Source organism: Neopsephotus bourkii, unplaced genomic scaffold, assembly GCF_033783945.1.
Source record: "Neopsephotus bourkii isolate Nb327-2 ecotype Australia unplaced genomic scaffold, CSIRO-AGI_Nbou_v1 NB_1638, whole genome shotgun sequence".
Lineage (NCBI taxonomy): Eukaryota > Metazoa > Chordata > Aves > Psittaciformes > Psittacidae > Neopsephotus > Neopsephotus bourkii.
The window spans coordinates 5045340-5068202 of NW_026902113.1; the positions used below are offsets into that span (position 1 = coordinate 5045340).

The following is a 22863-nucleotide window of genomic DNA, read 5'->3' on the forward strand; positions in this document are numbered from 1 at the left end:
TGTCTCTCTTTCCATATTCACCTCAGATGTGCTGCTGGTGCAACTGCGCCCAGGGAGGTTAAGAAGACAATGAGAACATTCTTCCCACACTCCTTTCTCAACAGCAACAACTCAAAGAAAACACAGAATGCTAAAGAGCAACCAACTGACTGGGAAGAGTGGTAGAAAGCAGGAGGAGCTGCAGCTCTGCCTTCCACCTCAGCAGCCAAAATAATAGACCACATGCAAGAAACATAAAACTGCTACGCAGAAAGGAGTGAGGCAACTTCCCACTCTAGCAGAGCCAGGAGAAATACCTCAGGAAGTCACTGAACGTTCTGCAAATCAGAGATCCCCATCACTCAAACTAGAGGCTGACCTTCCTTCCTCAGCACTGAAGTAGGATTCCAGACTATTTAGGACTTATTAGGTCTTGCACAGTGGGCAATAGGTTTATGGAAAGGTATAGGAGATGACAAGTTTCTTTCTTCTGTGAAAAAGAAAGGCTGGTATGAATCCAACAAAATGGGGGCAAGAGACAAAGCTCTGCAGAGCTATTTGCCCAGTATTGACCCACCAGTAGTAAATGTCAGGCTTCAGAGACTCACCACAGGTACAGACCACACAAAAGAGGCACCTGTGAAATGTAATGTCTCACCGATATGAAACGTGAGAAGAAAATATTTTTTACATACAAAAATAAGACAGAGGCTCTGTCACAGCTTAGCTTTGATTTTGCTCCTCCAAAATATGAGAAGGTAGTGGAGAAGGTAGGATCTCCTTGTTGCTGTCTTGTTTCTCAATAAATTACTGCTACACAGCTCATAGAAAAATAATGTATCATTCTTCTGTGGTAGTTCTGTTCAAATGCTCTTGTAGCATTTCAGTGCAAATCAAGATTATTTAGCAGATTCCTACAGCACTTGAGAAACACATGTTTATCTGCATTAGTTGCACCCAGTGGGTACCTTGCTGTTAACTTCAGCTAAAACAGTAGTTACCCTATAAGCAACCAAGACTGTGGAAGGAGGTGAATAGGTACCGCAGGACAGGTTCCATCTGAATATTTACATGACAGCCCAGCTCTCAAGATCCTTACAAAGGTTAAAATGACTGATCAAATGGAAACATCAGTAACACTGATAGGTGAACAGAATCCTGCACACAAACAGGGAAGAGACATCCAGCACAGAAATAAAAACCCAGAACAGTATATTAACCTCCCCCCCCCCCCAAAAAAAAAACAGACTATTATAAATATCCCCATGAAGACCTGTGGGCTTTGCTGCTTATCTCAGAGGCCACAATTCAATGTTCAATTACATCAGTAGAAAGTTCGCCCTTGATTTTGATGGGTCTTGTATCGATCCAAGCTCAATGACAAGTTTGACACAGAGAGAAAGAAACACACAGGACATTTATACAGAGTAAAGGCAAACAGGAGGGACAGATTTATGAAGCCTGGTGCATTTAAATTTTGGTACTCAGGATACCTTTCACATGGAAAAGCTCTTCAGTAGTTCTCAAAAAACAAATACCACTTTTAATGGCACAGACCAAATTCGGCATACACATATAAGTAGAGTCCCTTCGGGTTTCCAGCTAAAAGATACAGAAACCATGCCAATCACTGTTCTTCAAGAACTGAAAATCCATGACTTTAAGAAAGATACAGCTAAGGAAATGTGTCTCGCAGATCTGAAAAGAACACTATTGAGCTACAAGAATCCCACTAGACTCACATGAACAAAGTTCTGAGTTCAGCATTAGGTTGTAGTCATTAAAATTAATGTCTTCTATTTGGACTCTACTGGTTCTTGCAACTCAATCTCTTTAAGTACTGATTGTTGTTACTACTTTTTCATCTACTACAATCATGCTTCTAGCATGGACACAGAAAAAAGTTTGGTATAGCCACTGCCAGAGTAATTCCTTAAACAGGTAAGATGCTTTCTGCCCTCCCTTAAAAGAACAATAAAGCACCATAAATGTAGAGAGTAAATTAAACTGAATCAGCAACTAATGTAAGCAAAATAAGAGTGCAACGACAAAGTTAACAAAACTATATCCAGTGCCTGCCTATCTTGTTAGAGCTAATACAAGACATGAAAGAAGTGCTAATGTAAAAGGCTGGGTACAATTTAGACTTTCTAAAGACTTCTAAACATCTCTCAAGCAGCTACAGCAGAAACAGCTGCTGCTATAGCAGCTACAGGTTTTTGTTTGCTAACCAAGAGAGATTGAAAATAGATAAGAAGCAGAAGTGCCAGGAAAAAAAATGGTCAATTATCAGCCTGAGAAACAAGTAATAGCAGTGTACCTCATTCTATCAGTTCTAGGACAACCATCAGTCAGACACATTTCAAAAGGTCTGGTGGATTTATATTTTAACACTACTCTGCTTTCAAGGCTTGAGGATCACAGCTTTCCTTTATAGATAAAGGCACTTGATAGCTGCAGGCTAAAGGATGATGAATATGTGTTCAGATGAAAAGAAGTTAGGCAGAAGTCAAGGATGATCCACACATGGCCCCACTGTTTAACCCTGATCCACAAACCCGGCTCAAAACCCTGCAGCTTCCCTTTCACAGACATTCGGTCAGCAGCCTTGTCTGAACATCACAGCAGGTCTCAGTGTTCACATCCACCTTCTGCCAGCCCAAGGTGGAGGGGTAGGAACCACACTGAGGCACTCAAAGAGAAGAAGCAGAAACTATAGAGAATAGAATAACAACAAGCTTGGGGCTTCCAGATCAGGGCTGGATATTAATAAAATTGGACAGAACAACATAAATCATACTAGGGTGCCAACACAACACACTCGTCAAGAAAAATGTGACTGCACTTCACTCTCTATCATAGGGCTGTGGGTGACCCACAGCAGTCTTGGAACTGGGCAGAGCTGATAAGGAGAGACTGCAGCGTGTCACTAGCTGTTTAGTGGGGGTAAAATCTATAGCCAGGAAGGGAAAATTGTTTTATGGGTTGGATATACTCATAGCACTACTTAGCTCATTAGAGAAATGCTGCCTCTGTATTTCTAAAACACTAATGAATCAAGGCTTACATGACAGCATGTAAAATGGCAAATTAGGAAAAGTGAAAAGCAGAAATCTCAATATTGATCAAGCTCCTGCTGCAAAGCTGCAAAAGAAAATTTGACACAGGCTTTAACTAGGGTTTTTGGAGACAACTGTAAGCTTGGCCAGGCTCCTAAAATGAAATCCTGTAAAACTATATATCTTTAGAGACACCAAATGGAGGCACTGAAAATAACACCTAACTAAAACAGAGAAAGTTCTCAACAGAACAAACTGTTCACTATTTTGCAGTACTTTATTCAAATTCATGGATGGAGAACATAGGGTTTATCATTATGCTCAATAAAAATCACTCCAAACTAAATTTATCCCATTGTCTTTCTTCTCCTATTATGACAACTTCTGAATTAAAGAAAAAGTCATATTTAATAGCACAACACTGAAACTAATATTCCTTAATATTTTCAGTGTATCAGCTCCTATAAAGAAAGGGCGAATGTGGAGATTTATAAAATGCCATTACAAGTCCTAGAGGACTTGTAGTGAGACTGGAAGTCTCACTTGGTTTTGCAGTTTCCCAAGAGATGCCAAATAAATGGATCAAAAACCAAAGAACTGATTAGCCCAAGGCCCTCACTTTTCCTGGAGTATTATGGGATAAGACATCACTTAGCAAGACATCTCACTGCTCTGCCCTCTAACCATTTAGTGGGTTTTATAAGCTAGGAAGAAGTACAAAGTAATAGTGAGATTTTTCTCCTTCAAATCAAGTTTAATCTGTCTTGTAAACACCTCAAAAAACAATGCACTGCATCAACAAGGATGAAATTGAGACACTTGGATTCCCTGTGCCTCTTGACAAAGCTGTTCCATGTGTCTGAAATAAGGAGAATCTCAGAATCTCACACCTACATTTCCACCTAATTTTATACAAGGGTAAGAATTTGGATTGCTGTAGGTTTTCTGATGGCAAGATAAATGCAGTGTTGTGAAGAATCATGCACTTATTTTCTTCTCAAGCTTGTTTGTTCATACTTAAAATGAACACATATGCCACGTAACAATAACTGTTCCTTTTCAACTTAAATCAAGTTTGCAGAAACAAATTAGACTTATTCCTCTGGCAAAGTAGTACAAAGTGCTTTGTTACTGGATAAACTTATTCACCATTGAGGAAAAGACTGATTGTTAATAATGTTATTTAGCTTGCAAGGTATCACTGAAGATGGCAGTGGCATAAACTGCAGTTGGAGATATGCCACCAGTAGAGTACCATAGGAGTTGATACAGGGGCTAACGCTTTTCAACATCTTCATTAAATGACCTGTATGATGGGGCAGAGCACACTCTCAGCAATACAGAAACGGGACAGGAACCTCATGAAGATCAACAGATGGACACAAAAAGTCCCAGGCATCACTGCACACTGAGGACTGATAAGCTAGAAAGCAGCTTTGCCTACCAGGATCTTGGGGGTCCTGGTGAACAAGAAGATGCACATGAGCCACCAAAGTACTAACACAGGAGAAAAAAAACACAAAAAAAATCCCAAATAAACAAACAAACAAACAAAGCCATCAAATAAGATGGCTCTTACCAATGTGCATAAACACCTAATGGGAGGGAACAGGGAACCAGACTCTTCCTAGTAGTGCCCACCAACAGGACAAGAAAAAATGAGCAACATTTTAGTTAGCAGAATCTGTAGATTCTGGTAGTACAAGCATACAAATAGTTGAAAGAAAATCTCTTTTTATGACTTAGTGTAAAAATAAACTGTATGAGGCATTGTGCTTTCTTTTCATCCTCTGAAGTGTCCAGTTAGCCAACTTCCAAATAGGGTGCAGAACCAGTTGGGTTGCAAGGTTATTTCTTTATGGCACTTATTTCAGTGCATGCATTTACTGTTGAGGAGAATAAAGATAGGATAACTTTTTTTATCTGTGTTTTCCACTACACTGCAGCCTCATTTATTCAGGTAAATAAAAAAGGCACAGTACAGACAGAAGAAACGGGTATCAGAGTCTGTTGATGTATATGCATCTCAAATTATTTATTACCAGCGTGTAAATTTTGTACATGGTAAGCTTTACTGGGGGCTTCACTCCTAAAACAGCTAACTTGCATATTACTGTAAACAGTTTTCACATTCTAAAAAAATCAGATGAAGAGCTAAGTGCACAAAACATTAAAAGAAATCAAAGAGTTGTAAATGTACCAGAAAGAAAATCCCTTAATACAGTATTTCATGGGCCACTGGGTTGTTTTACTACATCTGTGAATTAATTCTGTGCACCTGAAAAGTGTATTAATGGCCCACTAGGAAAAGCCACTGAAACTTGGGAGCTATCTTAACAGACTGTGCCCAATGCTTATGTCCAAAATATTCAGAAATTGCCCAACTCTGGCTATTTCCCTGATTGAAATGTACACATTCCAATTTTTAACAGCTTCATAATGTTCCAGGCAGTCCACTTCTGAGAAAGGTTTGTATTTCTCAAGTGATTAAAATCACTTGGCTTTTGGCCATCTCTGAGACTAACACAAAGGTGTGCTGTAATATAATCATCCAGAAACACACTGCTTGTGGTGCTTATCAATGAGGTAATAGAGAATCTGGGCCAAACTCAGCCCTTTAATTGAAATGGAAAGGCTGAGAAAGCTTTGGGCTGCAGACTGAGGCAGAGTATGTGAAATCACAGCACCAACACAGTTTTTACAAACTAAAGTAACTTTTTTTAGTATTTACAAGATCAGCATAGAAGAGTCGTAAGTTGGGGTCATCTACTGTTGCTGTGCTGCTCTGAGTGCTCAGCATGTATTACAATAATTAAAGTTAAGATGGGAAAGTTGCACAGCAGCTCAATTAGCGCCTTTCTCATAGAGAAATTGCTCCCTAGCATGGAGGTACTGGCACTGTTAAAAGACAACACTGCAGCTGAACAGAGGACAACCTTGTCTCTGAGACAAGGTTAAGCACAGAAGCCACATGAGGAAGTAGCCCCTAGGTTAAGAGATTCCAAAACAAAAGTAGCAAGAACTCTACTGCCACTGAGTACACCACAATCCCAGGTGTTCCTGCTCTAGAGTAGATGCTTTTATCCATGGTCAGGCTGAAAGACTGGCAACACTGACAGCTGATTTGCAAGGGACCACGAACACAGACATGCCACTGCCACATGTTAATGAAAAAGGTATTATTTCTCAGACTCACCCCTAATCCCAGGAGCTCCACATGCACCACACAACTCACAAAAAAAAAAAAAAAAAGAGGAAGCTGATGCCAAATCCCAGACTAAATATTCAAAAATTGTCAATGCTCAGAATATCCAGAATATTCTTCTCTCTACCTGAAGCGTGAAAGAAACCAAGAGCAATAAGCAAATTGTTGGTTTGTAGCAGAAGAATGCTATTGGGAATACAGGTACAACTCTATGAACACACACACATCTGTCATCTACACACCACTGCCAGAAAAAAAAGCAAGTATCAGATTAGAACATTCTCTGACAGAATTCATAACTTTTTACTGAAAGATTCAGAAGTCAAACCTTTATTGCCCACTGCAGTAACTTGTTCTCAGCCTTGTTAAGCTTCTAGCTACTCAGTTCCATGGGAATACACAGCAATACCTGTAACCCCCATCACAAAATCCCAAGACAGCAATGAAAGCAAGCCCTGCAGATGTGTACATAACACTCTCAAGAAATGGATAGGAAGAAAAGAAGGTGAGGTGAGTTGACGCTGGCTGGACACCAGGTGCCAGTGACAGTGCTGCTCTGTTACTGCCCTGTCCAACTGGACAAAGGAGAGAAAACACAACCAAAGGCTCATGGGTTGAAATAAGGACAGGGAGAGATCACTCAGCAATTACCATCACAGGCAAAACAGACTTAACTTGGAGAAATTAGTTTGATTTATTTCCAATCAAGTCAGAGTAGAATAATGGGAAATAAAACCAAATCCTGAAACACCTTCCCCCCACCCTTCCCTTCTTCTTGGGAAGAAAAAACTCCACTCCCAAATTCTCTACGTCTTCTCCACCAGTAACACAGGGGATACGGAATGGGAGTTGTGGCCAGTTAATCATACAACGTTTCTGCCACTCCTTCCTCAGGGGAGGACTCCTCACACTGTTCCCCAGCTCCATCATGCAGTCCCTTCCACAGGAAAAAGTGAATCCTTCCCTTCCCAGTTTGTTCTTCACAAACTGTTCCACTGTGGGTCCCTCCCATGGGGTGCAGTCCTTCAGGAACAGACTGCTCCAGTGTGGGTCCCCCACAGGGTCACAGGACCACAGGTCCTGCCAGAAGCCTGATCCAGCACAGCCTTCCCACATGGTCACAGACTCCTTCGAGCATTCCCCTGCCTGCAGGTGGGTATTTGTTCCACCGTGGACCTCCATGTGCTGCAAGGGCACAGCGTGCCTCACCATGGGTCACACCTAGTTAGACACTACTTAGCGCACTAAGAATCAATATATAGACTGTTCTCAGCCCTGCTGTTAGTATGTGCAAAACTTTGTGCTAGTCCCCTGTTGTTCCGTTTCCCTTCTCGTACTTTGTCTACATCATCTGCATGTTAGAAGCTCATGAGATAGGAGTCTACCTCTGCCTGCACCACAACTAGCTTGGCAGGCTCAGACTTTGACTGGACTTTCTACAGGTAATATGTATACTGAATATATAATAGAAGGCTTATGCATACCAGAGGGAACAAGTGATAACACAAGGTAAAATATAAGTAGAAACATAAACAGGAGTGATGCACTTCAAGAGAAATACAAAATTAAAGAAGGTCAGTGGGGAACTGGTTAAAAAGAGGGTATCACTGATAACCACTGGCAAATCTTCCAGGGACAACATCTCATTGCAGTTACTTATTTAATCAGAATATCACATTACCATACATGCTTTATATTAAGTTTAGATGAGTGTGAACAGACACCCTGGAAAAATTACACTGACTTGTATTAATGTCCTGGGTTCAGCATTAGCAGTCATTTTTCTTCTTCGTAGTAGCTGGTGCAGTGCTGTGTTTTTGATTTTCAGCCTGGGAACAGCACTGATAACACCGATGTTTTCAATTGTTGCTAAGTCATGTTTACTCTGACCAAGGACTTTCTGAATCTCATGCTCTGCCAAGGAGGAGGGGAAGCCGGGACAAAGCAGAGACAGGACACCTGACCTAAATTAACCGAAGAAGTATTCCATACCATATCATATCATGTCACGCCCAAGATGTAAAACTGGGGGCAGTTACCTGAAACAGCTTGATCACTGCTTGGACAGGCTGGGTAACAGTCGGCAGGTAATGAGTGGCTGTATTCTCTCCCCTTGTTATTTCCCTTATCATTATTATTATTGGTAGTAGCAGCAGTGGGTTTGTGTTATACGTTAGTTACTGGACGGCTCTTACCTCAACCCATGGGAGTTCCATTCTTTTGATTCTCCTCCCCATCCCTCTGGGAGGTTGGGGGGGGGGGGGAGGAAGGGGGGCAGTGAGCAAGCGAGACAGTGTGGCAGCGAGACAGTGTGGGCTTAAACCACAATAATTAAACAACGTAAAAATTAAAATTCTCAGCAAAGCATCATCAAAACACATACAGACATTAAGTTTACCTCAGCTCCTAAACTGAGAGAGATTATTTCATCCTCAAAAGCGGAATGTGTATCAATATGAGGAGGAATTCCTGCATAAGGAAAAAAAAAAAGTTAATATAATAGAAATAGAGTGCAATCTCTGCTGGCAAGCTCAGCTTTCATGGATGTCCATACAGGAGACTGGGATGAACAAACAGCTGGACAAAACTACCATGAACAAGGGAGTTACCTTCCAAAAGAAATCAGGCCAACCAACTGAAGTACATGCTACAGATCAGATGTACACTGTTAACGCAAGTGTCCTGTATCGTCAGTGGAAATATATAGAAGATAGTTTGGGGGTACCCAAAGGCCTGCTTCACCTTCTGAAGACTCAAAATGTTCTTCTTGCTGCAGAGAGCAGCTAAAAATCATGATGCTCTCCTCTCAGGCAACATAGCACTTAGTACTATGTTATCTATGTTAGGTAATTTTGAGCCCTAGTTTATTCATGATCATTTATTTCTCCTCATTCTCTCCACAGAGAAGTCATCCTAAATACTCCCTCTATTACTAAGCAAATAATTGACATAAGGTTCTCGACTTCAAAATTAGGACCACCACCGCAAACACAGGTACTGCCAGAGTCAAACCTGCTCTGCTTTGGAGCTCCCAGAACTTCCCACCCCACTGCTCAGCTAACCCCTGGGTACCCCATCAGTCTGTGTGTGTGAGTAAACACATAGCTGAGAACTGCCAGAATGACAACAATTTTTTATTTTCATTTTTCTTTCAGATCTGCTCATTGGAAAGAAAATGCCATTCCCTGCAGCTTGTGCCACGCATTTTAACACTAGGTGCTGAAGAGGGAGCATGCCACAGCGAGATCTCACCGCATGGTGGGGAACTGGAGTCAGCCGTGAGCCTTGGGAGAACTGCAACTACACCTTCCTTTGACACCAGAGCAGGCCCAAATAGAAAGTGTAACTTCTATGTGATCCAAACCAAAACAGTCATACTTGCTTACTAAAATCTTAGCCACATTCATTTTGGACACTATCGAATTTCTGAGCTGAAAACATTGTTCCTAACAGTGTCAGCCCTATAAAGCATCTTTATTATACACCAGATTTTACCTCCATATATACATATTCACTATTCCATTAGTTTCAGTGAAAGCAATACAAGAAGCATTTTATGAGGTCAATATTTAATCTGAAAGAAAAATCAGTGAGACTTGAAAACCAAAGCCATATCTGTTTGTGTTTGCTCATAGCTCTGCCTCAGAATAAAGCACTCAAACTCTGCTTTCAGATGCATACGCATGTCAGTGCAATTCACTGTGCAACACTGATCACTCTCTTCAGCATTACCAAGAGAATTCAATCAAGATCCCACTGACCTACCTATCTGTTTATATTCCATATATGAAGCAGACAGACACTCCACCTATGTATTCAGAAGGTAACTTTCAAGTATAATCTACAACTTTAAACATTGCTGACCCTGAAAGAAAACAAGTGCCCTCAAGTAGGAATTAATTTAATATGTCTTAATTGTGGCCCCTACAGATTATACCCAGTCGTATCTTTACAATCTCAAGTATAACTTCCAATGATAATCTGTCTCAGAACACCAATACTAAAGGAGTTAATCTGACTGAACTTTGTGCTCCTTCATATCGTAACAATTTGCACTTAATGAAGAACATTTTGCTTTGGTTTTAAGGGGCTTTTGTTTTAAAAACAAGAAAACCAACCCTGCTTCTATTCTTGATGAAAATCTACAATTCTAACAAATCTCTAGTGTGCCAGCCAGAAGTACATGACTGTATCAATTTAAGAGACTGTCATAGATAAACAAATAGGATCAGCTTTTCAGAACCTTCTTTGGCAGACACTGTATTAGCTGTCAGGCATTAATTCTGAAGGAAAAGCTCTTGTCTCTTCTTCCTAAGGACAAATGAGATAGCCGCTCTAAAAAGCCAGCCAGATACTTACCCTTGATGACTGACCTAAACGAAAAGAACAGCACATCATTCATTCCCCAGAGGTGTGATTAGAAGCACGTTTCTCTTGAGATGTCTACAGAAATAGACTAATTCCTTATTCCTCAGATAAGGAACACTGCTTGCATCATGCTTTAAGAGCTCATATATCATATATATTAACATTACATCACATGTACTAACAGCAAGAGATGTTTTCTGGAGATTGTATGCACAATACAAGGAACAAGAACAGTTCAGCATGAAAAAATCCACTTGAATAAAAAACCAAATATGCCTATTTATTCCCATATCTTTTTATGGTTAATTTCCATATTATGGCCTTGGAGTCTGAAACACCATCAATTTCCATAACAGTGGTACCAGAAACTTCTAAACAAGCTCCCAGGTTCAGAAACCAGTATGAAGATTTCAGTTTTTATTCAAAGCATTTCTGATTACAGAGGAAATACACTAACCAGGTGCTTAAATCCTGTCCCTGTGCCATGTCACATTTAGTAACTCTCTTCTCATCTTCAGCTAAGTTGTACTGGTTTGGCTGGGATAGTTCATTTTCTTCACAGTAGCTAGTATGGGTTATATTTTGGATTTATTATGAAAACAGTGTTGATAATATATTTTAGTTGTTGCTGAGCAGTGCTTACAGACCAGCAAGGTCCTTTCTGGTTCTCATGTATCCTTGCCAGCAGCCAGCTGGAGTGCACAAGTTAGGAGGTGACACAGGTTGGATACCTGAACAAAGGGGTATTCCATACCATGTAATTGCATGCTCAGGAATAAAACCGGGGGGTTATCAAAATTCAGGAGTTTTCTCACTTTTACCGTTCTGATTTTCTCCCCTATCTCAATGAGGGGGAGTAAGTAAGTGGCTGTGTGGTGCTTAGCAGCCTACCAGGGTTAAATTACAATGTAAGGTCAAGATCTCAAAATTTTAGAAGGGCAAATTAACTTACCCTGTCCAGGTTCATACTGATTTACAGTTAGTTGATCAGGTTTATGTTTGATATATCCCTGCTTCAAGCATTTCTCCAAGAATGGATCACAAATTTCAGGAAGACCTAATTACAGAAACAAAACTGTAAGCAAGACAGGATAGCTTTTTTACATTTATTCTTTCTTTTTACAATAAGTATACTAACTGGACAAGATACATATGAACAGCTCTGTAGATACATAAATCCATCTTTGATAACAATCACTTTGAATTTGCTGTAATGCACACACATCAGAACTGGGGGCCTGATCTGCAAGTCCCATATATTAGTAACACCTCACAATTAGAAAGGCCATTCCCCCAAGGCCTCCACACTCAGAAGCAGTTTACTCCTTACAAATGCAAACTGCACTATCCCTATGCAAATAAAACCATATCAAATCAGAGACAAAGTTTCCATAAACTACAGTTAAAACATTGCAGGCAAGAAGCAAAATTATTATGCAGAAATAAGAAGCTGTGCAGAGAGCTCTCTAAAAACTTACCCCTAAAAATCTGTTACTGAATTAGATCATATATCCCAACAAAAAAAAAATCTGCTGAGGTTAAACTGGTCTTGAAACAGGAATAAAAGCTGCAGTCCTTCACTGAATCTTTGGTTTGCTATTTTACCTGAGGACTTCATTGTAAAATTCTGTTGGAGATAACACCCACAGACATGTTAGTCATATCCCTTAGATAAAGCTATTGATTCTCAGTTTTTGTCCCTAAGGAAGTGTTTATACTTCTCACATATAAAATAGTCCAGCTGTAAGCCTAGAAAACAGCTCAAGTATCAATGTTTTACGATTACATAGCTTCACTGTTAAAACCACAATATAACCAGAATCCTTCTCTCAGAAGCTACATCCATCCCATTACACATGCAACACCTTAACCACCTTCAAGTTTTATAGGCATTTAACTCCCCTATTTCACTATTTTTAAATCTAAGTCTATAAGATGACTCAGTTGCTTTGCTCTGACTCACAAGCTCTCAACTCCAAACAAGAGCTATTCAAACTTCTTCAAATTGCTTTTAGTCTAAAAGGAATTTTCTTTTTTGGTGTGCATCCAGCAAGCTTCAAGTTAGTCAAGATAAATATACAGAGCAATATACGTCATAACTCCCAAACAAATGAGTATGTAATTTGTAACACAATTGTTTTATGGAACAAAAGCTAAAAATGAATGACAATTACAATCCCAAAAGCCTCATTAGACTGGACCTCAAAAAAGGTCAGCAACCCCTGGCTGCAACTGACTGGAAAACAAGCTTCAAGCACTTCAGGTATTTTGGAATGGGTCTCATTCAAAAGCACTGTTCAGTGCGTGCTTAAGATATAGTGAAGGCTCTCCTTTTATTCAAATTTCACCTCTTCTTTAACGAGACTGACAACCACATCTCAGGAAGGCTTAAAGGCTTTATATAATGGTTCAAACGTCAGTGCAAAATGAGTTTAATAGGAAAATTCTCACCTCCAGGTAAAGGTTTGTCTTTATCAACATTGTTGTTATCATAGCGAAACTCATAGCCAAAATGTTTTACTCTTCTATGCTTTAATGTCTTCTGGGCTGTAAAAACACACAAGTTTAAATTAAACTACATAAAATAGTATAGGCAATTTGCTACATTTCCCTATTCTATCTGACCACTGTCCTTCAAAGCACACGCTTCTTAAGCCTTATTACCTTTTATATTTCATAAGGCATCACATTCACTGCTGTTTGAAGTCAAACTGATGGTGCTTTTCTATATGCAAGAAGTAGAGGGAATCAATTTTCTTGAGCCATGTTTAATGCATCTTTATTCTTGCCCTGATCTCTGAACTTGCACTTGATTATCACACTACAGATAACAGCAGGATCCTTCACTTTCACCAGTCACCAAGTTACACGTTAGCTAAGGCCAATACAACTCTTTGTGCTGTTCCAAGGAACAAAACTTTTTATACACAGAAACTTTTCATAGATCAATTGTTCTTTTAAGTCACTTGAGAGATTTAACTCCACAGAGCTCAAGTGAAAGAACAGAAGCATCCAGAATGTGTGTGTGCCTGACATTTTTTGATGTAAGAGAAGACACAGCTGCTCAGTTGGACATAAAATACATGGGTAACCTTCACAGAACAGCATTGTGCTTGGCATAAGACACCAAAACAATATTTTAGTTGATTGATTATAGATGCAGGAATATTATTAAAGTAAATCCATACCAGAATATCAGTTTGGACTACTTGCCCCCAGGAGTTTAATCACTTCCAATATAAAGACCTAATTTCTAAAATACTAAGAACAAATAAACAATGATTTGAAGCAATACATTTACCAATATATTGACTTCTTGTAAATTGAACTGTAAGAAAAAACAGCATGAAAAGTATGGAAATTCTGGATTCCTATGGTTTTGCCCACCATTTTGAGTATCTTCACCTCCTATCCAGTCAATACTTTCCAATATTCTCCTTTCTTCCTCTGGAGAAATAATATTTTCAATGACCATTAGGCCTGGAGGCAAGCTTGTAGGAATAGCATTCTTCCAGAAAACTAGGATGTACGGAAAGACAGAATATTGTTACTGTTTCAGAAAGTAAAACCATGTAGTATAGCTGTAAAAGTATTTAATGATGCAATGGAACCACATGGGGGTCTTATTTGGTAAATGAATGATCCTTTTGGGCATGACAAAACAGGATAAGGCCCAAGTTTTGCATCATGCAAAAACCACTTCAAAAATGTTACTGCATGAGATCAGTGAGAGTCCATGCTATTCAAACACAAAACCACTTGTGATTTTCCTGTCAAAATAACAGTAATAAGAATTTCCCTGTCACTTCAGGATTCTACCTGCATTTTAGTTTTCTGTAACTTTACTGATTTACCAAATCACCAGATTATTTCTCTGGAAGTGTAATCTGTAATCATATACAGAGGAGTATATTGCAATGCCTGGGTGAACACAGAATGCTGGTGATTTAGGGACAGTTTACTATTATAATAGATTAAAAAAGCTATGCACTGGCAGAATGTACAGACCAACATCAGAAACCCTTTTCAGTAGACATTATAAGAGCTCATTGAAAGGGCAAAGATTCCTGTACTATATTGCTTATAGTCAGGCTTAAAGAAAGCCTAAATAAACCAAGACAGAAATCTTATTGTACCTACTTTCCTTCTTGGATTCAAGATAGAGATTGCAAAACCAAGGTCACACAAGAAATCTGATGAACTGCCCAGACATCTCCCAGGTCCCATTTTAGCTCCTCAATAACAAAACCCTCATGTGCAGTTTCAAACTGTCTGGAAACTATCTAAATCCTTTTTCCTTCTGCCTCCAAGTAAAGGAGTTCAAATTAAAGTATCCTATCATGAAATACAAAGAGCAAAGATTATTTTATGTCCTGAATCTTAAATTCCGTTTTTCATTCTGTGACTAGATTTACTAGCCTAGGAAATAAAATCAAAGGGAAACAGCACACAGGAAGTTGGATACATAGGACAGAAAAAAAGAAAAAAAAAAAAAAAGGATACCTTTTTCCACAAAATTAATATACAGAACAATATTTTGGCCACAGTCTTCCAGAGTTACTTCTTTTCCATTAAGGGCATCAAAGGCTTTCTTCGCTTCTTCTGTTGTCCCATATTTCACAAATGAATACGGCTTACTCGGTGGCATTAAGACTGTTTCCACCAATCCATACTCTTCTACTATCCTAAGCAGTTGGTGTCTACTCATCCCATTACCAAGACCAGCATTGGCAATAACCAGGCTCTAATTGAAGAAAATACATGGGGAATTAGTGATTAATATCAGTTCATTTAAAACTAACACTTTACACCAAGAGAGCAGGATTATAAAGAAAATGTAAGCCAATGAGTATTCTTTTATTCCACACAACACACTTACAGTTCAATGAGCTTCATATATGAGGCTAAAGCAACCTTTGTTAGCCCAGCACATATTCTAGCAGAAAGGCTTGCAAGCTCTGTTAGAGATACCTCCTCAATTAATGCATGTGGTTATTACTACAAGAGCACTTCAGCTTCAAATCAGAACATGTGCTTCAAGTGTACTGCATGCAAGCAGTGACACTGGCACGTACAATTTTTGAGGTTTCTACAATGGAATTTTTTCCGGAGACATGTTATCACTAACAAAACCAACAAAAAAAAAAAACACCACCAAACCTTTCAGGACTGATTTTTTTTTTTTTTAAGAAAGACTTTCTGACCTTTTTCAAGCACAGAGATTGATATTCCCAGTTGAACCTCATGTCCCCCATACATCAGGCTCACAAAAAAGAAAAAAGCAGAAGCCTCTAGAAACAGTGCATCTAATTCTGCTCCAGAACTCTCTCAACCAAAAATGCTCCCTCATTTTTATAAACAAAATGGATTTATGTCCCATCCTTGGTTAACAGAGATTACTTCATGAACAAGGCCCAACTGCTTAATTCTATGCTATCACAGTGATTTATGTCCAAAATTATTAAGGCGTATGCAGTTTGTGACGACTGTTGCTGGTTTGTCATGTTTGAAAAGTTCTGTTTTATGGCTTCTTCTAAGGGCAATTATTCAAGAAATATCATTAGATTAATACATAGACTTTTTCAAAATAAATGTGGGAGTTGTTTTGACATATAAATAGCTATATGCTATTGGCTATTCAAGCTATATTGGCTGTTCAATCTAATCACGGTGGTTGAAGAAAGTTTAAGTCCCTGTTTAAGGCCAAATGAGGATGCAGTCAAAGCTTGGAATGAGCTTTGGGGACTGCAAACAACCAGCAACAATTTACTCTGATCCCATGTAACACCTTTCCAGAAAGCTTTCAGTTAATCTTTTCCTTAAAGCCTCAAAATGTTCTATGACCTTTTCTGAAGGCAGCTAGGAAAGTGTTCAATTGTTTCAAATAACAGAATTTCACTTCTCTAGAATACAGCAAATTAGGTTTAAAACTGAAGATAACTACTGTTTTTAAAAATACAGTACTGCTATGACTATACCTATTGCAATGTCTCCTTTAACACTTGTTCTTCGTACTGAATCAGGCTGGCTGTTACTGATCACATTTTTCAAAGGTGACCATGTTATTATTGTTATTTTCCAAGCTGTTATTAATGGAGAGGCCCATGTGTGCAGAGGAAATGCAGAGTCAAACCAGTGCTTTCACTGGCTGTAGGTACTTCACCTACAAAGGCTAACTACACAGCAGCACCATCTACAGCAACTGATCATCTTCTCCTAGCTGAGTAATTACAACATAATCAGACTCTTTCATAAAGTCTGAAAGCATTTTCTGTATTCTTGACACATGCTTATCACTAGCACTATGATTTTTGTTTCATTTATCGCTTATTCAAATGTTCCATCATTGATGAGGAACTTGCTGGACCTCAAAATTACTCTTTGGATAGATTAAATGGATAATTTGGTACCTATGCCGTTGTCAAGGGGAACAAGTCCTGGATTATGGTCCCTGCTCCAAGTAGGAGCAACACTACTGTGTTATTTTAGCATATGTCCATGTGATATGAAATCTGAGTGAACACTATTCCTAATTTTGTTACAACATCTAATGGATGTTTTCTTATCTGAATGGGAAGAATTTGCAGGATAATTTACAGGATGAAGGACAAGGATAGAGGAAGTGATGCTGCTCTACAGTGTTTCAAGCTATTAACATATCCCCACACCTGATGGACAGAAACCATACTCTGATGTCTTCCCTTCCTGCCTGCAAGTTTGTGTCATTTTTTGCTACACCAGTATCTGTAAGGTCACCCTCTGATCTGCTACAACTCTTTACTGTAGCAAAATATGACAAATCAAAAAGCTGAGTAGTTTTCTGTTAGGTTAACAAAGTAGCTTATGGCAAAGTTCACTGAGCATCCTAAGAAAGCAGAATTCTTTCTATCTTGTCCCTTTTTGTGCAAGGGAAAAGAATGTTGGCCCCTTTTCAACAGCTGCAAGTCAGTCTATCAGTTCAACTCCCACAGAACCACAGCCTAAATCAATTTAGGTGAAGAAAACAATGTGGAAAGAAGATTTCTAAAATAGACATGTTTTTAACAGGGAGTTTAGATGAGGCAAATTATACCTGACAGAGAATAGAGAGGAAAGAAAAATACAAAAGCTAAAAGCCAAAGAAATCAGAGAAAGAGAATAAAAGTTTATCTACGCCAACAAGGTAATATTTGTCACATTTCCTCCTACTCCCCAACTCAAGGAATTACTGGTTCAGATCAAAAAAACTTATCCAAAATTTCAACAAAGTCTCTCCACAGATGTTAAACTGCTGAAGTACAGTTCTGCTTTGAAATCAGAAGCACAGAAAAACCTCAATATCAGGAAACACATTTTAGATGGGAACTGTATTTTAGACAAAGCATACATGAGAATAGAACACAGATTAGCAGCATTTTCATACTACCATCAAAATCAGAAGTACTAGTCACCTGTGTGGCATGGGAGGAGCACTCAATGCCCTCATGTCTCATCAGTGTGTGCTGAGCTCTGACTTGCTTCCTCAATACCTTCTTCATTTTCTGGACTTTCAGATGCTCTTTGCTTGCTATAAGTTCCATGCTGGTGATCTGGAAAGCAGAAGTAACAACACATAGTAAGTATCCTGCTTGAAAAATCAAATATTTCAGTCTGCTCAGGAAAACAGTCTTCCCATCCTGTATGTCACCTCTAGAACAGTAATAGAACTTTGGAAAAATTACAGACTTTATGACTTACTTGGGGCTGACAAAACCAAGTCTGCAAAATATGTTCTTCCTCAGTCAACAGCACAGTTTTCCCCATCTCTGAGGTTACATTATTAAACTGTCTTATTAAGAGTATCTCTCCCAAAAATAAAGCTTTATAAAGACTGGCAGGATGCTAGGTTTCATTTTACAGTTTTTCTCTTCTTCTTCACAATATCACTAAATCATTTGCAGTTTTTAACCTGTCTGCCCCTCCTGCTTTCACATTGTAGTTGCAGTGTATTTCCTTCTTTTTACAGTCTCTCCAGAGAAGAATGAGAGAAAAACAATACACATGGAACCATCTTATCTCCCAAGTTATTCATGCCTCACCGAATGCTTGAATTGAAAATTAATTGTTCTCATTTGGCTCCTTTTTCATAATTGCCACTTTCAAGTGAATATGACATTTGGCAAAAACTGCTTTTTTTGATAGTAGAAAAATGTGTTCAATAATTAGATGTTCAAGAACTAGCAGCCAGGAATGTTCCCCACTCATTTAGCATACCTCCAAAGGCCAAATACAAATCACATCCCTGTCATTAGGAGGAACAGAAAACTTTGTACATATATTAACTAATAAATTTAGTAGCAACACAGCATTTACCTGCCCATGAGTTTCTCAAAAGTCACTGGCCTTCTCCAGGTTTTGTTGCATCTTTTGTCACTTCTGGTCTACCACTATACTGAGATCATGTAACACCTTCCTACATCCCTTTGAGCCTTGCTTTTCCTTCCTCCCTTCCCACTTCCTTCAGATGCAAGGCAAGAGTCCAGACCTCACATAACACTGCCAAAGCTCCCAGACACTGATGTGATTAAGCTCTGACTTTCCCTTTTTCTCTCACTATAACATAATCCTTTACCCATACTTTAGTGGTTTCTTCTTGTCTTTCCCAAATCCTCCTAATAATACAGCTAGACAATCCAACTGTGGTTGTCTGTCCTTTTCCATGCTTTTATTATCATTGATCTGACAACAATCCTTCTACCTTCTCTTCCCCCAATAAATATTTTTGTTTGTTTTTTTTTCTTTGGGGAAAAAAAAACCAAAACCACAAAAAGCAAAAAACCAAAAACACAAGCCCTACACCAATCAGCACTGTGTGTACTTATTTAAAGGCATCAACTGCTCCAACTGTCCACTTGCATACCTTCTGGCTTGCAAGAGTACGTAGCTGCTTCCCAATACCCACCCGATAGACACCATCATAATAATATAACAATGTACCACTGGAAAATTGCAAAGGTATATTAAAAAAAAGTTACTATTTGATGCAACTTTGTGTTGAACAACTTGGCAAATGTTTCCTTTTAGCCAAATGTAATTAAGCTAGTAAAAACGTTATAAGAATATTGAAGAGTTGCACAGGAGCTGTAAGTACATATCCCCTGTGACCGCTACAACATTACCATCACCAACATGTACAACTATTAATTGTACCGAAAGAGAAAAATCTTTAAAGGGAATCAGAATATGAAAAGCACCTGTGGAAATAACAGATTCTAATCCTCCCAAAAGAAGCAGAATAAATGCTGCCAAAGACAACTCACACAAATCTAGTTCATATGGAAAAGCATGAAGGCTATGTATATGTACACCACCCATACTGGTCAGACCACTGTCAGGCAGCCTCCGCAGAACAGACCCAGCCAGAAAAAAGGGTACTGAACAGAGTCTCAGACCACTCCCATAACATCTGACCTCAGGGGAAAGGAGCTCTGAGTTTAGTCAGGCCTTTAGTCACGCCCTTGCAAAATCTCACATTCTGCAGCCAAAAAGGAAAATCCCAAAATCAAAAAACCAACAAGTCATGTTCCAACATTTGCAAATTAGCACAGAAACTGAAGCCAAAAAGACTTCTTTCCATCTTTTCATAACCTCTGAACTAAACAGAACAAGCAACAGATGTGGTGTGACTCAGCTGCCTTTAAACCTGGCAGAGATGCCCTACCCCACAGAGCCTGGCCTTTCACCTGATGCTCAAGAAGCTCAAGATCTTCCCTACATGCTCTGCCATGCTTACCAGCATCACCCAGATGCCTCCAGCCCTTGAATGGATCTCAAACAGCACTATTTGCATTGTTGAGACACCAGAACCTTCCCTTGGTTTCCGTCTAAACAGGGCCTAAACTCTCTGCCTTGTTTGCTGCACCATTACATGAGGCTCAATTCTGCAGGCACAGAAACCTTGCTTTCCAAGTTAAGGAATCACAATCAGCTGCACAGAAGTGCAAAACTGCGTGGTAGCATCTCACACCCCCATTACAAAGGCCAACATAACTAGAAGAGCACACAGCAGTAGATTAGTCACTACTGCCATCATCCCCTTTCACAAGTACTACAAACAAAACAGCTCCTGAAAACACACTGAAAGACTCTCCCCTTGAAATGGAAGCTCAGGGTACAGCAGGTCACACAACTGGCCTGAAACAACTATTTGTAAAGTTTTAATGCAGTTAAGAACCTTATTTGCAGCAAAAGCCACTTACGAAAACGAAAGTGCATCGGAGCTAACCGGCAGCTGTCAGCAGAGGGAGCGCCGCGCTCAGCTAAGAAGCTCGGCAGCTTATTACTCATTTTGGGCTTGGTTTTGTGCCGCAGACACGTAAGTAGCAGTATACACAGCCGCTGCATACATACGGACATCAAAACTCACGGGAGAAAACGAAATCCAGGAGCCCTGATGGAGATGTAGGAGTTCCAATATTGGTCAAGGCTCCAGTACGCCCCTGCGGTCACCCCTACCCCAGCTCCGCCAGCACTGAAACCTCCCACTGACACGCCTCAAACTCACGGGCTCTGGGCATTCGCACGGTAACAGGAATAACAACAGGAATGTGCGCTTGACGCTCTGCCCTGAGTAAATACAGGAAGGGAGGGGGGAAGGCTGCAAAAGCTGCGAGGAAGATGCAGGGGCTGACTTGGCCCTGTCCGCCTTCACACCACGTCGCCCCGACAGTGCAAGAGACAAGGCCGGGGCCAGGCCACAGCGGACTCAGCTTCCCCGCAGAGGCTGCGCGGCAGGGAGGAAGCAAGCCCTTGCTCCCGCCGCCCTCGCCTGCTCCTGTTCTCCCTCCCCAGCCGGGCGCCAGTCGAGGCGGGCGCTGCAGCCCCACTCCCGGCCGCCGCTACACGTTACCTGGCTGGCGGCGGCCATGTTGGGGCGGGCACATCGCCCGCCTCCGCCCCTCCGTCATGGCGGCACCCCGCCCCCGGCGAGCAGGGAGTCCGGTGAGTCTTTGTATGTGAGACAAAGCGTCTGCTCTGCTGTCTCACGGTGGAGGGAGAGAAACGCCTCCGACACCAACCGGTGCTCGGCGCTACGGTTCCCTGGTGACCAGGCGTGAAAGCGGCCTCTTCTGCCTCAGACACACTTAGTGGCAGTGCTCCTTAATCCTGCTCGCTCTGTGCTGCCCAACTGCTCTGCCCTCCGCGGCCACCTTTTCTCTCCAGGCAGAGCCAGCTCCTGTCATCCTCCTTATCACCAATAAACCCTTCCTCTGAGTCTGCAACAGAAGAAAAATGATGTTTCAACCCCACCCGCAGTGGGGCACCTTCCTTTGGCCACACGACAGGCTCTACTTGTTTGCTGAGGGCAATTTGGGCAGAGCCTCCTCCAGCACCGGGGATCCAAACACAATCTGTGGGAGCCACATCCATGCAGTGCATTAAAGACAGCTTCAGACTGAGGTGCTCACCCCAAGCACCATCACTAAGACATACCACCTTCACCGGCAGCACTGAGCATATATAACCTTTGGTATGCCCCACACTATGGATAGAGGAAGACAAAATAATGTCAACACAGCCAAGAGCACACAAAGACCAAGTCTCTGGTTGTGCATATGTATTTCTCCATGCTACTCTTCAACTTGCTGGCAACCCTGCTAATTCTGCTCACTAACCCCATGCTACTGAGCAGCCTCCCTCACTGAAAGGCAGCATCTACACAGCTCACCAGCTCCCTGCATGAGAAAGGGATCCCTTAAATCAGAGACAGAGCACATAAGTCTTCATTTTTCTTTGCCATCATAGACTAATTGAGCTACATATGATGCCCCTTTTCTCCTTTATCCTAAACACTGAAGTTCAGGTTTACCTACTGCTTCTGTCTTTACCTGACAAGTATCCTGTTTCTCACTGTAGCTTAATTTTTTTTTTCTCCTCTATTTAAATAACACCTCCACCCCCCAACATCCTGTGGGTGTTTAACTTTCCTACAGATCAATTAGATGTGGGATTCTCAGGTGGGTGGTAAGTGAGGTGATTGATGAGCTTTTAAACCTGTAGTCAGAAGCCAGCTCCTCAAATTTATCCTAAATCCACATTCTGGAGAACTCTATGCTATTAGGTAAGGCTGTGCTTACCAAGAAGAAAAAGTGTCTCTCTCTTTCCCCTGGAGCACATACTATGACCTATGCCAGGGTCACAGATATCCCAGGTGTGACAGGTATAAGCACACTAAAGATATGAGGCTGATGGGGCACATCCACCAGTTTGTGAAGTTAGTATTTGGTCAGAAAG

The 22863-nt window shown here is 40.5% G+C and overlaps 1 protein-coding gene across 3 annotated transcripts in view; it reads right to left on the bottom strand.

The window, feature by feature from the left end:
* The window catches only part of ALKBH8 (alkB homolog 8, tRNA methyltransferase), a 49319-nt gene extending 27688 nt beyond the window's left edge, over window positions 1–21631 (bottom strand). The window contains exons 1-7 of one of the 3 annotated variants that reach the window (XM_061374457.1): window positions 21479–21631; window positions 18042–18179; window positions 15115–15355; window positions 13999–14130; window positions 13063–13158; window positions 11564–11668; window positions 8642–8712 (exon numbers count right to left, since the gene is read on the bottom strand). In XM_061374457.1, the coding sequence (XP_061230441.1) occupies window positions 8642–8712; window positions 11564–11668; window positions 13063–13158; window positions 13999–14130; window positions 15115–15355; window positions 18042–18179; window positions 21479–21496 (801 nt within the window). In that variant the 5' untranslated portion in view covers window positions 21497–21631. Of the gene's footprint in view, window positions 1–8641; window positions 8713–11563; window positions 11669–13062; window positions 13159–13998; window positions 14131–15114; window positions 15356–18041; window positions 18180–20803; window positions 21001–21133; window positions 21405–21478 lie in introns of those variants that run through there. The other 2 variants (XM_061374459.1, XM_061374460.1) reach the window with 2 other exon arrangements.
* Between the last annotated feature and the right edge of the window lie 1232 nt (window positions 21632–22863).